Source organism: Pan paniscus, chromosome 7 (assembly GCF_029289425.2).
Source record: "Pan paniscus chromosome 7, NHGRI_mPanPan1-v2.0_pri, whole genome shotgun sequence".
Classification (NCBI taxonomy): Eukaryota; Metazoa; Chordata; class Mammalia; order Primates; family Hominidae; genus Pan; species Pan paniscus.
The window spans coordinates 87047398-87065080 of NC_073256.2; the positions used below are offsets into that span (position 1 = coordinate 87047398).

Here is a 17683-nt window from a genome sequence, read left to right on the forward strand (position 1 = left end):
TGATTTAACCTGGATAATACTGCCCAGTTATAACTTCAAAAAGCTTTTCTTTTTTTAAGAAAAAAAAAAAAAAAAGGAGTAACAAGTAGGTCAAAGGTCTGCTTCACAGAGAACAAGGACTCACATTAAAAACCAGAATCCCAGCCAACATAAGAATGCTGGAACCTGCTGGGGCCTGTCTGTACTTGCCATGTTTTAGAGCATTTTCTAGCACTTACTGGGCAAGCAGGATGCTGTTTGTCCCTCGTGTATTTTCACAGAAGTCCATTTGCTTTCCATCTCTGGCCTCTTTGCCATGGGCTATGTCCATCATCAAGCACGATCTATGTGGCAGAAGTTAGTGCAGCTCCCTGGGGAAAAGCTTTCGAAGGCCAGATGGGCTATTTAAAACCAGGATTTTCCCCTTCCTTAGAAGATAGATTTTAAATGACCAAGTTTTCCTTTTTGTCCCAGTAATAGTTTTTATTTCCAAAGAGAACTTTTAACACAGGTTATAAAGACTGCAAAGCCTTTACATTTACCTGTCTTGATATATTTCTATATATTTTAATTAAAAACAACTCATGAAGAAAACAATATTGGTATGGGTCACTAATTATTGCTGTGCCTAGATGTCAAGAAATTTTTATCCAATTTTTAACACCTGAAATATACAAGATGCCAAAAGAAGTGAAACAAAATATTACTTATACAATCAATTTAAGCAAAAAAAATCTAGAACATAAAATGCCAAGAACTAAAAAATAAATATGAGAAGAGTGGCAAAGCAATTAAGGGGTAATTCTGCACATCAGTGCAAGCCGCAATAGCTATTCTTCAGTTTCATTTTATGTCAGAAAGTACAAATCTCAAATGCTTTATCACAGGTTACTTTTTTAAGCTTAATGTATATTTTCCTAAAACCACTATCTTTTAAAGTAAAAACACCTTTTCTATAGATAATAAAAAATTTTTAAAGCATAACAGCATATTTAGTTAAGCAATTTTTAGGTTATAAATGACTAATAAACTTAAATGGTTCAGGCATACATTTGAAAAGCTACAGAGAGGCAGATCAAAGGAAACAAGGGTGATGTTACTGGATCATTCCCACTTCATAATGAGGCACGGATGCATGAGGTGTGATGGCCGCAGAGCTGTGCCTCTTCCATGTACCCTTTAACAAACCTCTGCCCTGATTTATTGTCTTTCCTTACTAGTTTGAACCCCAATCTCTTTAGCAGAACAAACAACATTATATACAAAGAGGGAGTGAGAATTTGTGTTATTTTCTTCTCTAAGGGAGAGCAATAAAACCTAAAGGAAAATAAACAAAGCAGGGTTTCCAGGGCCCTCTGAGTTTAGTACATGTACATCTGTGCAGCCCCTTCGATCTATCATGGCAGATCCTGACACCTTCCCTGGTGTGGGATGATGGGAATGTCCTATACCATTATTGATATTCTGGGACAATAAAACACTCAGAAAGGCATTCTATACCACCATCGTGATGATTCTGTGATGTCTCCAACCAGCTCTACCTACGAGTATTAACACAAGGAAAGATGGCATTAAACATACGACGACAATAAATTAGCTGAAATGTCTTATTTATGTTTTATATATATTTTTAACTTTTAAGTTCAGAGGTACATGTGCAGTTTTGTTATGCAAACTTGTGTCATGGAGGTTTGGTGTACAGATTATTTCATCACCCAGGTATTAAGCCTAGTACACATTAGTTATTTTTCCTGATCCTCTCTGTCTTCCCACCCTTCGTTCTCTGACAGGTCCCAGTGTGTGTTGTTCCCCTCTACGTGTCCATATGTTCTCATTATTTAGCTCCCACTTATAGGTGAGAACATATGGTAGCTGGTTTTCTGTTCTTGTGTTAGTTTGCTAAGGATAATGGCCTCCAGCTCCATCCATGTTCCTGCAAAGGACATGATCTCATTCTTTTTGTATAGCTTCATAGTATTCCATGGTGTATATGTACCACATTTTCTTTATCCAGTTTACCATTGATGGGCATTTAGGTTGATTCCATAACTTTGTCTTTGCTCTTCTAAATGGTGAATTAACTGAATTTTTATTATGCTACATTCCAAATTCATTTCCCCAAATGAAGAAAATTAGAGTTTTTTATGAACCTTAATTTCTAACATTCATTGTGACACAGACCTCTCCACTTCTAACAAACATTTGTATATTTTAGACATAATACTAGATACTGGAGATTAAAATATGACTAAAGATGTTCATTACCTTTAATAGTCTAGAATCACTAGAACTAAGCTATTATGGAAAGCTGGGTTTTCCACAGAGCTGAGGCTTAACCAGTTAAGTAACAACTTAATTTTAATGGTTTTGTTTTGTAGGTGTGTGAAAATTGTTTGCACGTGAACTACAGACTGCCTTACCTCAGCCAAATTGCTAAACAAAATTTTATTTTCCTCATATGATTGGGCACCACCATTATAAAGATAGCTCATTGTTTTCTGTATTAGATGGAACCATAAATCTATATTATATGTGGAGTTAAATGGATAGCGACACCAGCGATAGGTACAGACCTTGCATTTTTAAAGGTATGATTTCAAGTTAGTTGTTTCTTTTACATAAAAGGAGAATAAAGGTTATTTATGACACACTGGGGAGATATTCTGTGAAAGCAATCAGAGGCCGAAGCTGCTTCTGCTAAGCAGTTTTCTTACCTTTCATGCATGCGTGCACACACGCACAAACTCACACACAACACCCCGTTTCACTATTGTGGCCAGTGCCCTTTGATTGGTAAGCAGCAGTACAAACATATTGTTTGCAGAACTGACCCAAGGGTCTCCAGGCACACTCTGTCCATCCACACCCACCCATTCAGCTAACTCATCTGCATCAGCTTTGTCAATGGTGTGTGAAGAAAAACCCCCTCAGACCATTCCAAAACTTCTTCCAGAAAAACCAAAGCTAACACTGCGGAACAGGAAAATGTCAAAAATGAATAAGCAAAGATTTCACCTCCTCAGGTTGAACTCTACAGTTGTTTATGAAGAAGAACACTTTGTCTTTCTCAGCTGAACTTAAGTTTCTAATCTTTTAGTGGTGCACAAAAGAAAAATTAAAGCATGAATAGAATTTTCCAGTGATCTTACAGCAAAGGTGAAAACAATCAGATTTCCCAATCACTGAGGTTTTATTTCATGGAATTTTAGTATTAGAGCATGCACGACGAAAATCTGATCCTTGTTTAGTTTAAAATGGCATGTGTCAGATTCACAGAAGCCTGCTTGGCAGGACAGAAGTGTTGAAAGTTGGAGCTGAAAGGGTGATTCCAGAAGGATCACTTGGAGCAAATGAGGGCACCAAGTAAGGCTGGCCCAGTTCACAAGGTTTGACAGTGGCAAAATGGCCGCAAATTGCCAAATCTGCTCTTAAAAGGCTGTGCAAGTGTTAAAGCGCTGACAGTGCTCAGAAATGAGTTTTCTAAGAAGTTTTTTTTAGAGCTTCATGAATTGGTGTTTGACTAGTTATATAACTAAGTATGTAATGCAATGGTTTAGTTCTAACGATCAAGCCTGCCCTTCAGAAAAATTTAAAGACCAAGCAACAACATTTTGGCTTTTTGTAGTTTTCTTTAAAAGCCACTCCTGTGAGCTCTGTAATTTAGGTGTATGTACAACGAGGTCTGACAGTTCTAAGCCATTCTCCATTTTGAGTAGCCATTCTTAACTGTTGATATTATACAAACTAAATTACTAATTTTATGCATTCTTTAGCATTTTCAGGTTCTTATTATTTATTTATTATTTAGTTAGTTTTTTGAAAACACAGTCTCACTCCATTGCCCAGGCTGGAGTGCAGTGGCACGATCTTGTCTCACTGAACCTCACGGTCCCAAGATTCTCCTACCTCAGCCTCCCAAGTAGCTGGGATTACAGGCACATGACATTACACCTGGCTAATTTTTGTATTTTTAATAGAGACGGGGTTTTGCCATGTTGGCCAGGCTGGTCTCAAACTCCTGACCTTGGGTGATCTGCCCACCTCGGCCTCCCAAAGTGCTGGGATTACAGGCGTGAGCCATAGGTTCTTATCTTTTCAAAGTTACTGTTCAGAGTTATGTAAAGATTAAATAAGATGTCACAAGGGAAATAACTAGGTTAGTCCTTGGCATATAAAAAGTAAACAATAAATGTCAACTGTTATTTTATTTTGTTGTATGGGCACTAGAGTTTTCCATCTCTACATAGCACAGCTTATCACATTCCCATCTTCTTCCCTAATTTTCTGAACTAAACAATTTGATGCTTCAATGACTCGTGGAGACCTCTTTCTCCACCCATTCTTAGCACTCAAAGCAGAGATGTGACTGCAGGGCCCATGACCAACAAGGACTTGGTTGATGACTGTCTCTCTCCCACCGCCACTGCAAAGCTGGGTTTATTTTTTGCCAGCAGCTCTTCCTTGCTTCCTCACTCTCATTTTCCAACACCCCATTCACCACTGCCGCCATACAGCTTTTCCTCTCTCCTGATTTTCTTCTTCATGTTGTTTCTCCCCTCCTTTTTCAGTATCATGTACAAAAAGCTTGACCTTTGTTGATAGTAAGTTTCCTTCCATGCCAGCATATTAATTACATCTGGCTCCTTTTTTGCTATGCTTATTTGGTTATTGGTTTCTTAAAGTTCTCTTTCATGGCTAAAATATATTTTGTTATATATATTATTACACACATTAAAATTTTAATTACACTTTGTGTGTTGTGGGGGGAAGAGAAGGAGCATTTAGGTAATGCTACCTAATCTGGAACTATTCCAGAAAGCTGGACCATAATGATAATAATGAAAATAATAGTAACCACATCACCACTGCAATGAGAGCAGTAAAATTGACAACAATCATTTGAGTTCTTACTATGTACCACAGGTTGGTCAGAGTGATTTACAGACAATCTCAATGATATCTCACAACAGTATTGTGGGAGTAGATCTCATGCCCATATTCCAGATAAGGAAACACATGTGAAGGAGTCGTCGCATGCTGAAGGCCCACAGAAAGCAAAGGTAGAACTGCTGACAGCCAATCTTACTCCAGAACCCATACTGCTAACCAGGGAGCCAGATTTCACTGTACCTTTACTCCAGTCTTTCTAAGTCTGATAGAACCAAAGAGCTGACCATCATAAGTTTTCTTTAAATTAATCAGCAAAACACTTAGAGGATGCATACATGTCACACTTCAGTTTTTGGGGCTACTAGAATATTTCCCCTGGGCTACTAGAATAGTTCTTCTATCATTGTAAAATTCTGATATTAAATTTGAACAGGTAAATCTCTGAATAACTAGTCATCATACCTTATATTTTTAAAGTTGAAAAGATTTCCCAGAAATAAAGCTAGGCAAAAATATCCCCCATATTGCCAAAATATATTCTCATCCAGGATTCAAATACATTTTAATAGCTATAAGATGAAATTGATATAAGCAAATAATCAGTGTTATTCATTAAGGATTAAAAGAACTGAGGGAGTTTTGAAAATAATTTTAGACATTGTAGAAATTGCTATATTAAAAAACATGTATTAAAAAGACACTCAAAGGTCAACAGACTCCCACAACTAGGTGCACAAAATCATTGAATAATGAGAAGCAGTATACATACTGCATTTAATATTTAAGAACTACATATTAATCACAATTAAGTACCCAAATCTGGCCATATACATTCTGTAGCAAATTATATAGCATTATCCATCATCATTTTGGCAAGTTAATTTTCAAATTAATAGTATATGATCATCTGGCTTAATATGTGGAAGTCATATTACAGGTTGAATATCCCTTATCTGAAATGCTTGGGACCAGAAATGTTTTGGATTTTGAATTTTTTTCAAATTTTGGAATATTTGCATTATATACTGGTTGAGCATTCCTAACCCAAAAATCTGAAATCCAGAATGCTCCTATAAGCATTTTCTTTGAGAATCACGTGAGTGCTCAAAAAGTTTTAAATTTTGAATCATTTTGGATTTCAGATTTTTGGATTAGGAATACTCAACCTGTATATCCAATAGTCTAAAACTCAGTAAATTATCATTGTAAAGATAGTCATGTGAAATAATGCCTCAGTCATGGGAAATAGGTCCTAATGTCCCACAGAAAGGCCATTCAACTAAGGGATGTATAAAAACACACAAAAAGTTTTAATGCAATATCCAGTAAGCCCAGATGATAATAAATCTATGGCTAGAAAAGCAGTGCCTTATTTGGTGCTATACATGTCCTTATTTCTTTTAAATGATAATTTTATTTTCTTCCAAATTCACTTCCTTTTCTACTCATTCATTTCCCCTTTTTTATGCACTATACTGTAATGGCTGGTTTGTCTTTTTCTGAATTGTTCCTGCTGCATAAGTTTTGATCTGGGAGAAGAGCAAGATGAAAGTAACTCTCAAGCACAATATTTCTCAAACTATCTGAGGTCCAGGATCGGTTTTTTCCTCCAATCCTTCACAGACTGACAACTGAGCAAAATACAAAGTAATGTACTTCTAAAAGAAAAAAAATTTTCCAAAAAAAGAGACAGTATAAGTCTCATTTCAAAAAATTATTATTTGATTCAATAAACATAAAATTTATTATTGACTGACTATGAAAGTTTCTAGATGCTAACTCTCAGTTTCTGTACTTAGCTTTAGCTTTTGGTGGACAGGTAACGGCAAGGCTGCGGATGGGCGCAGGCCCAGAACCATACAATTCTGTAGCTCTGCTCTGGGCAGGGCACTTCACTTGCCTCTTTCCCACTTTTAGGATCCACTTCTCCTCAAGGAGACCTGGATACCACGGGCACCCTGCTAGACCCTGGGACCCCTCCAGCACTCTTTATTTTCCTGATGTCTCCCGGAGGAATCTGCAATTGCATAATTTAGTTGGTTGCTTGTCTACTGTCTCTCTCTTTGGCAAGAATGAAAGCTCTATGAGCAAACAGACCTTGTCTGCCTTATGATCTATTTCATTACTAGAGCCTAGGACTGTTAAATTCATTAATAAAGTCTTTCCATCACTTTTCGTTCTTTATATTCCTTTACTCAATTGATATTCAGCATGTGCAGAACAGTTCTTTTCCAAGGCTGCATAAAAGTTTTGCAATCAGGCACATAAATAATATCCTTCTACCAATAAATGCTATCTGTTATAAAATAGTTTTTATTTTATAATCACTGAATATGTCAAAACTTTATAGTTCAGGCCTTTTGAATCAAATGCAAAATCAAATATGAAAAGGTTAATGATCTTGTCCACTAAAATTGTAGTTTGCTATACAGGAAAATAGACTCTTAAAAATGATAAATAAAAAAATATATATCATTCTTAAGGAAACATATTAATAAGACATTTAAAAAGGCTAAGATCTTTAATGTGAAAAATAATAAGATAAAGATGACAACCAATGAAGAGAAGAAAAAACATTTTATGTTTTTTCTAAATGTGTATAAAAACAAAATCTTATACCTACCAAAATGACACTTTTTTCAAAGAAAGATATCAAATGTGTATACTTTAACACACAGCCCTTCCTTATGTAAATATATAGGAAATCCTTAAAGGAGCATAAAACAATTTACTTAGAAATTCTATACTTAAACTTATTCAAAGGAAATAATTAAAGGTGTGTAGATAAGATATGCATAGCATTGCTCTAAATGTCAAATAGTAGGGAATTAGTTAAATAAGATATATCTATTTAGGGAATTAGTCAAATAAGATATACCTATTTAGCTAATTCCATGTAGCCATCAAAAGGATACCATAGAACAGAACTTATTGATGTGAAAAGATGATTAAAATGTACTTGTTACTAAAAATAGCAGGTTGCAATACTGTATTAAATAATGGGCCCATGCTGTATATCTAGACAAACATATATCATAATGATAATAATAAATGTATGAGACATAGACTATATTTTTGCTTCTCTGTATTTTCTAATTTGTCTGTGATAAACAAATATTAATGTAATGAAGAAGAAGCTAAAATATATAAAAACAATAACAACTATAAAAAGAACCCCTTCAATCAAAAAGAGATCATCAGGGATTTAATTCAACTATGGATTGGCACTATTAGGAGGCCAAATATGATTCGTTGAACTGAACTGTAGTAAAGACAAGATATTAGGAAAATGTTTAAATTATGTGAGAACTATTCTCAAGCACTTTAAAGATCTATTTGCAAGATAACAATGTGCTAACTTTAAGTAATGTCTATGTATTCTTGAGACCAGCTTTGACAATGACACCTGTCATTCCATTTGACTTGTACTTACATTATGTTTTGTCTATAGTTTCAAAAACAGAACCCAGGGACTGATTCTTACAAGCATTTTCTTAAAGATTCACTGGGTATCTGTAAATCTGATCAAGCTGTTCTTTGGGAGATCATTATTCAACACTTATCACATACTTTATTTCTACAGCTATGACTGTCACTCCCCAAGCTTCACTTCATAATGAAAATAAAGAAAACAGCCTTTTTGGAAAAGTTGGATGGTAATACCAAGTGCGTAAGTTTTTAGTACATGCCATATCACAACCTCCTACATGGCTGATTTTTGACTTTTTCATTTCTTTTATAACTGACAGAAGACACAAAGGCAAAAATGTCAACTTCACAAAAAATCTTAGTGCTTTTTGGAAAGAATGTTATAGATCATCCAGTCTAACCCCCTGATGTTATAAATATGGAAATTTAGGCCTAGAAAATAGGTAAGTGATGAATCAAACTAGAAGCAGGTGTCCTGCCTCTAAGCCCAATCCAGTTGCCATCATCATTTACTATTTACATGGAACATCAGGTTCTACTTTAGAAGTTAACTATCAACCTACAGGGTTAAGGAAAAAAGCAATGTGTATATACAGACCTTGCATCTGGTAGCTGTATGGTGTCTGTCCAGGTTGAGGGGTACTGAAGCTTGTGCCATAGCTGAGAAATCCTGTCTGTCCAGGTGACTGAGACTGTGACAATCCACCTTCAGTCTTGATGCCTGCCCACAATGCACCTAAATCAGTTAGTGATAGCTTATCTATCTGTCCATTTTCAAAAGCTGGTAAATATACAAAAACATACACTTCCACAACCGTTTAACTACAAATACTTCCCCAATCTTATCTCAAAAATAAAGGGTATACATGCATTCAGTGAAATACCATAAAGTACAACTTCAGTTTTTTAAATCCGGGATTACAGATTTGAATGTCTATTCACATTATTCTCTCTTGTTTTATTGCACTTTAAGACATATCCCTTCTATAAAATGTAACTCCAGTGATATATTTTCATACTTAATTTTGTGGTTTTAATTATGTAAGAGTTGAAGATCATCTCCTTCACAGTAAAGAAACAGCCATAATTAAATTTTAGCTAAATGATCCCAAAGTTGCTATATTGACTAGTGTTAAAAATAAAATCCTTTTTTATATTAAAAAATATTAATTAGATCCTATACCATCACAGTGTTTTTCCCTCCTTTACTCTTTCTACTACAAAGCTGATTTCAGTACCAACTCATTTTGAAGTCCAAAGAATCAATACTGGGCACAGAACTAAACAACATGGTGGAAAGGCTTTTCCTGAATATCTAGGTCCTATCAGAAAATAAGCACAAAGGAAGCAGAACACTAATGAGCTGAATCTTATAAAACAGCAGTGATTTATAAACAAGTGAGGTTGACCAGCAGTTTCCTTTTGTCCCTGTTAGTGTGAAATATTTGACTATAATTGTTTTCGATGTAGTCTAAAGTACCTTTGTTTTTATCATATGATAATATAAAAATGATGTATCTGTGGCCCCCAAATACTTCCCCAAACACCAGGCTAACATCGTAATTTTGGGACTTGGATTTGGCAGCACTGAGGTATGGGGCTCAGCTCTGTCCTTAATTAATTACAATTAAAGACAGTCATACATGTTAACAACTCTCCTTCATTCTCATAGAGGGAGGGAAGGAAAATTTCTGCCAAGGGAATTCACATTTTTTAATAATTTTGCTTCGTACTTGAGATAAATGATATCTTTAGGATCTAGAATACACAGTAGTCTTACTGTTTATTTCCATTTTAGGGGAATCTCATCAGCAGAGTACAGCTAGGTAATTGTTTTAAGGCAGTGGGAGAATCTGACTCTTGGCTGAGAGTGCCTACTTTAATTCCTGCAGTATCTCTAAATAACTTCATAATGACCTTAACATTTAAGTCTTAACACAACCTTAACATTTTAAAAATGTGATTTTCCCTGTAAAGGTAATCCCAAACCAATGAATAACCCACACATAGAAATGGTCCCTGGAAATACACCTGCCCCAGACAGGTGGCATGATGGCTTTAGAAAATCCCTTTCTTTCCATCTTGTCACCCCTAGGGATTTTCCACCTCTTGCTGCATTTGAGACTACACTGATCTGCTTCCAGCCTTCACCTATACCAATAAAATACCAATAATTCATGTATTTTGTTTGTTTGTTTTTGAGACGGAGTCTCGCTCTGTCACCCAGGCTCGAGTGCAGTGGTGCGATCTCCGCTCACTGCAAGCTCTCTGCCTCCTGGGTTCACGCCATTCTCCTGCCTCAGCCTCCCGAGTAGCTGGGACTACAGGCACCCACCACCATGCCTGGCTAATTTTTTGTATTTTTAGTAGAGACGGGGTTTCACCGTGTTAGCCAGGATGGTCTAGATCTCCTGACCTCGTGATCCACCCGCCTCGGCCTCCCAAAGTGCTGGGATTACAGGTGTGAGCCACTGCCTCCGGCCTAATTCATGTATTTTTATTCTGTTTCTAGCCTATTGGTTCCAGATGGGGATCTTTGTGATAAGAACACGTAAGGAAAGGCAGAAAGAGGTAGAAAGCACCCATAGCCACACCTATCTCTGTGACTTCTACCTACAAGGTGGCAAACTCATTTCACTGGCAGACTCCAAGCAGATCCAGCAAAAAAACAGAATGAATTTGTGTTTCCCCACTGATCTATCATTCTCATGATAAAAAGATACACCAACCTTTTCTTACAGGGTCTAAATAAAAAGTCAAGAGTACAAGTCCTTGGAGAAAGTTTTGTAAGACCATCTGAGCCTTGACTATCAGCAGTTAAAACCCAAGCTATGTGCTCTTCCTTCATGAATGAGCAAAGGGGAGAAGGATGCCATATTTTTCAATGCACTGGCCCCAAAAATAGAACTTTTGGATCAGAAGTATGCAGGGCATCTCCTTCTACTCAAGTTCCCAAAAGAGAAGATGGGGGTTATTAGGAAAATGCTAAGAACTGAAAATTATTCCCTGGGAATTTATAACCATGGAAAACTGTGGAATCAAAGCCCTTCACACTGAGCCTCACTCTCTCCCCCTCCCTTATCCCCATCTATCCCATTAAAATCCCCATCCTCACTCTGCTAGTTCTGATTCTACTCCCAGATCTTTTGCTCATCTCACACTCTTTGAACAGCTATTTCAGACAAGGACATTCATTAATGGTTTAGAACTGGAGGAACCCCTAACCCAGAGCTCAGAAATTGGCAAAGGGAGATGTCCAGGTCCCACCAAGACTGAATGGGGAGGAGAAGGAAGAAGAAAGATGTGTGGCTGGTAGCCAGGGCAGTGATGGGAATGGCACCTTCCAATGGCAGCACTGGTAGGCTGACAGTACTTTAGAACTGTGTGGACTGGAAAATACATTTATACTTCAAATAACCATCTCACAAATAAATTTTGAGAGTGTAAATCAAAGACTGCCTTGACTTCTATTATAGAATGGGAGCTGATCCTTTTTCTTCTTGTAGTCCAAGAATAGTTTGAAAGTAAATTCCAGCTAAATTTAATCCATAGCTAATATTATTATGAGAAACTGTGAATAAAAGTTATGGAAAAGAGAGATAGTTTTAAAAATTCCATTTTAGGGCTGTCTCTAAAGTCTACTTTAAAAATACCTATCTAGAAAACATTGGTTCTGATGGTTTTAAAATAAATCTATAAATGCTGAAGTCGTACATAATTTAGATTATTTGTATATATTTTATAAGAAATTCATATACAGTTGATTTTGTTTGAGATAGAATTAAAAGGAATAAAGTAATTTACCTTCTAATTATTAATGAAATACTTAAAGAAGAGCATTAATTCTTTTTATATACCACAGAAAAGAATACTACAAAACAGTATCAAGCAGAAGCACAATTAGAATACTGGTCACAGAAAATTCTGTACTTGTTGCACAGAATTACTTATTCTATCAATCCTTTCCTCCAAGTGTCCATGTACTATTCCTTGATCACTAGTTTTTATTCTTTTCTTAATAAAATGCCAATAATTCAAGTGTTTCTATTCAGTTCAATCTACTTAGAATTGCAATGACAATTTAATGGAAGAAAAGGTATTTTGAAATTCTAAAATTTTTTTAATTAAGCTTTGGGATTTTGTTGGATTTATTTTTAATTTACAGGTATTGACCCATAAAAAGTGAGTTAAATTACACCAAGATAAAGATAACCTCCAGGTGGGAAGGAACAAATGTCCATGTGAGCCTTAAATGTTTCCTGATTTGCCTCTTCAAAGTACACTCCAGGCAGTGATATATAGATCACTTTTCCTAATGGTTGATAATGCTGAAATTTGAGACTATTACCACCCTCGAGTTTAAAGCAAGAGTTTGTTGAATTCTACTTGTACGTCCCTAATCACAGCTAGGCATCTGATAAATAGGAAATGAATCTGTACCCCAAAAGACTTCATTCACAGACGTTTTATCACAAATATGCACAAAAATATTTTGGATTCCAGAGCCCAGTGCTCAAATGGCAAATTCAGGGTTGAGATATAAATCGAGAAAAATGAGAGCAAGAAGGCATACGAACCACATAATCTTTTCGCTACCTCTGACCTCAAGATAAGGAGCTACCAGTTCTTATAATGCTCTTTAGAAACAATCATACTAAGAATTTAGACACAGAAGGTGACAACACGTTCTAAATTGGCCAAGGATTGGGTCTTTAAGTATCACTCAAACATGTTAATACATGCATGCCCATGCGATAACGCCACCACTACAATTGCAGGTTACTCACCATATGAGGAAATGCCGTACGGCTGTCCTGGCTGTGGGTACGTGGCATAGGCTGTAGCTTGTTGCATTCCTGTGGTAAACTGTGTTTGCCCATATGCAGCCATAGTTTGTGAGGAAGGGGTAGGGAGAATATGTGGGTATGGTCTGCTATTTGTCAGAAATGACAGAAAATAGAAAGCCCATGCATTAGATGGAAGCATGCAAACCGATTAACAACCACATCACAAATTCCAGCTAAATATTGTATCTTAAAGTAAAACTTTCACACAGAATTGACAAAGCACTGAAATACTTCAGTGTCTCCACTACATGATGCTCAAAATAAATTTGTATCAGTATATTTACAACTCTATGAAATGCACTTTCATTTAAATTAAGATGGAACATGTAGGCACAGACATAACTTTAAATAAATAAAAGTCTACTCAGAGAAGTTATTTATTGATTAAGAGAAAATACATCTTACTTGGAAGGGTAAATCTGTGGTGGAGAGAACTGGTGAGTTGGTCGTGGGCTGAAACTACTGCTCCCAATTGCTGGAAAACAAAAACAAAACAAAATAATGCACAATAATCCAAGCAAAACACAAAATATATAGAAAGCACTGACATATTTTCAACTATAGGTTGGCCATATGAAATTTCAGATATTTGGTCTTTGTGACCTGCAGAGATGGAAATTTCATATGGTTCCACCTAACAAAGTTAAACTATAAAGAGGAATGAATAGAAACTGATTAAGGGCTCTAGTTTTAAATGAACTCTTAGAAAACATCATCACAATCTTCGCAAATACCTGCTGGCATGCTGTGAGTTTTTACAGTGGCAATACTTAAAGAGTACAAGGAGTCCTGGCTACTGTTTGGAAAGCTGTGCTGAAAGGGGAGGTATGAAGCTGAATTGCAGGATTGGGTGGGAATGTGAAAGGTCAGCTGGCCTATTGTTTGTGCTCAGCAAGAACACACAAACCTGAGGCTGTATTACCAAGAAACGTGGTCTAATCTTCTCTTGGGTGAGAAGAAACAGGATAGATCCTCATTTGCCTGCATTGATTTAGCAATGGTTTTTAGTAAAAATGCATTCCTATAACTATCTTAAATTTCTCAAGTTGCAAGCTAAGCCTGTTTTTTCCTGTGCTGATCTGGGTGTTCCTTTGCCTTTTAGTTATATGTGATCAACTTCAATGTTCAACTAAAAAAAGGTTTGCCTTTATTTTTTAAAGAGGTATTTAAGCATTCAAGCAGAACTTTACTTCTTAATCACGTTTACTTGACTAAATAATGCACTAAAGTCCAAGCAAATGTTCTTGTGCTCTAATTTTGAACTAAAGAAGCAAAAACCTATGTTAACAAAGTCCTGAAAATGGCAGTTTCAGCTTCTTTCATTGTAAACACAGTGAATCTACATATATATAAATCTACATATATGTGTGTATATATACATACATATATATCTACACATATTTATGTTTATGGGTATACATGTACGTATTTTTTTCCTCCAATTCCCTAATCTCTATCGGGCTAAGATGCATATTCCTTGGGGGCAATTATTATAAGATGTAATGTTTATTTTATTCTTCTACCAATAATTACTATCTTTGGAGGCTCTATTATTTATTAATTCTATTCTACACTAAAATCCTTTTAGGAGGTTCCATGTACTCAAAGTTTCATATAGTTTTCCCATTGTCACACTGGTACATTAATGTTTCTCAAATTTAATTTTCTAGCTTGTGTTTGGGATGACAATGGTAGAATTGGACAAGAATCTTCAAATCTATGAGTAATCTTTTCCTTGTAAAACAAAGAAGGCCTGTCCAGGAACAGTAGATCTAGATTAGTACCACTCTTGCAAGCTCCCAGACTTCAAACATCTGGCTGGCCGCTTGGCAGAGACAGCATCTGTACTGAAGAGATGGCAAGCCGGCCCAGCTGGTATACCCCATCATCTGGCACATACTGAGCCACTACTCTGTTCCAGGTGCTGTGCTAGATGCTGCACGTGCAAAGGTGCAAAGACTAGATCTGTCTGATACACATGGGAAGGGTGACACATAAAGAACTGTGGGATGGTCAGTTAAAGACTGCAGTTTATAGAAGAGAGGGATTAGTGAGAGAACACTTGGACTATGAGCACTACCACTTGCCCAGGTCATCTGCAACTAAAACCTCTTCTGCTCCTCTAAGACAGAAAACAGGCCAAGGGTAACATGGACTTACCCAGCAGAATTATTGGAGAAGTAATCTCTTCCTGGGACAATTGGAGTTCAAAATAATTGATTAAAAACCAAACAACAAAAAAATGCAATGCTACTTGCTGACAGAAGCCACAGAAACCCCATTTATTCTTTCCTAGCTCTATGTCTATGTTTTTTGAATTGTGGGTCATGGCTCATGAAAAGTTCATGAACTCAATAGGTTGTACCCAACAATTTTTTTCTTTTTTCTTTCTTTTTAACAAACAACAGAATAAAAGATATCAGGGTTATGGGTTACTACACAGAGTACAGGAAGTCCCATAAGGCTTTGATTTAGAGGATATGCACAGTATGTGTGTATATACATATGATGAAAGACTTAGGAGGCTGCAGAACGTGGGAATTAAGCCTAGGTTCTGGAATCAGAATTGAATTTCAGCTCAGATTCAAATCCCACTTCTTCTATGTGGGCTTAGTCAAGTTATTCCCTCTATGTCTCCATATGTTCTCCTATAAAATGATGGCAGTAATACTACCTACACCTCATAGGATTGTCATGAAGACTGAGATAATTTTCCCAGATTCCCACTAACTTTTACCCCACACTCGTCTTTTCCTTCTGTGTTTTCAACTCTACTCAGTGGACTGCATCACCATCTGTCCCACAAAATACTTCAAGGTTGGATTTTCTGTTTCCATTTTACATATGAGGAACTAAGGGCTGACAGAAGTAAAGTAACATATCTAAGCAAATTGAACCCAGGTCTGCCTAACTTTTCCCACCAAAGCATACTGTCTTCCGACCCCCTGTGTGGAAATTAGAACTTCACAGCCATCTTGTTTTCCCCTCTATTTCATGACTCAGGTGGCTCCCCGACCCCCAATCCAGAATTGCCTGTTGGTCTGTCCTGCATACTCCATCCATACTCTCAGGATCCCTGTCCTGGTTTAGGTCCCAATAATGATGTCTCACCTGGACTACTGCAACAGTTACAGAGCCACTGTCCCTTTGTCCCACTCAGAGATGGCCACCTGTGCCTTCTGACTCTCAATATTGGCAACACCATGTTCTTTCTTAAATGGAAACTTCTTCATATCCATTCTCTAGCTCACAATCATTCGACAGTGCACATTATCCCTAGGATAAATTCCAAATTCCTTGGCACAGAATACAAAGAGATTCAAGCTTCAACTCCCTCCTGGGTAGGTTATCTAGGCTCCCAGACTTCAGAACTGCCCATCCATGGCATGTACTTTTATGTCTGATTTGGTTGTTGTTCACACTAGACTCATTTTCCTTGTAAAGCTCTTCTTTCCTCTGCCTGACAAACATTCCACCACAGAGACTAAGTCATCATTTTCCCTTTAGGATAACGTCTTCCTTCTCTGTACTTTCTTGGAACATTGCAATCCTTGGCAATGTAGCACCCCCAACATTGCATTATAACTAGCGTATGTAGTGTATAGATGGTTACATTCCTCTGCTAACTATGGGCTTCTGGGGCCAGGGTCTTCTTATTATCCTATTTCCTCAGCACCTGACAGGGCCTGGTATGTGGTAGAGGGAATCAACACACACTATTTGTTTAAAAAGAATGTGAGAATTAGGTCATAAGCAAAGTAGATGTTTCAAACCACAATAACGTGAAGAATGGTTCAATTATTTTAAGTTTTTTTAATAAACATACATAATAAACCTAACTTAGTTCTTTGGCAATATAGATTGGAGTAAGTAGTATCCCTTATGAAATAAATGTGAAGAACCCACAATGCTGTCTTATAACTACTCACCTAGTTAGGTGTGCTTAAAATTACTGAATGTGTCAAAGGCCATATAAGAAGTCATATCTTTTGGGCTTTCTTTAAATCCAAACCCCTGTATGGCTCGCACAATCTCTGTGTGGCCTGTAGTCAAAAATCTACCATCTTATACCTGAAGTACCTTTTCTGTAATGGCATGAAACACTTTAAACTTTCTAAACAGTAACCCAGGAATTCAGATTAATTTTAATTTCACAGGACCAAAATCATCTAAAACAAAGGGAATGACCCCAGATCCTCTATCAAGGTAAATTAAATGGTCCTTTTACCCTTAGAACACTCCAAATTACATATGCCACAGAGCCTTGGGAACATACGGACAACCAATATCTCTTCATCTGTTTCAATTATTCCATTCTATGTCCAAAATAGAAAGAATCTCCTCCAATCTTTTTGTAGGAAGGGAGAGGAGAATCAAAAATGAATAATAATTACAATCTTGGGACCACTGGGAAGAGCAAAAGAACTCTCGAAATTGGCAGGTCCTCAGCTCATTCCTCCCCCAGGCTCCTTCATGTCAACACCATTCAGCCAATCAGGTCAAAAGCCTAGAAGTAAGTTTTGACTCTTCTCTTTCCC

General features: G+C 36.7%; 1 protein-coding gene across 4 annotated transcripts in view; it reads right to left on the reverse strand.

Moving 5' to 3' along the window:
* Positions 1–17683, reverse strand: part of EYA1 (EYA transcriptional coactivator and phosphatase 1) — a 341835-nt gene that overhangs the window by 108775 nt on the left and 215377 nt on the right. For 3 of the 4 annotated variants that reach the window (XM_063606819.1, XM_008956696.3, XM_055116655.1), the window contains 3 exons: positions 13551–13620; positions 13086–13231; positions 8897–9034 (listed from right to left, as the gene is read on the reverse strand). In XM_063606819.1, the coding sequence (XP_063462889.1) occupies positions 8897–9034; positions 13086–13231; positions 13551–13620 (354 nt within the window). The remainder of the gene's footprint in view (positions 1–8896; positions 9035–13085; positions 13232–13550; positions 13621–17683) is intronic. The other variant, XM_055116656.1, reaches the window with a different exon arrangement.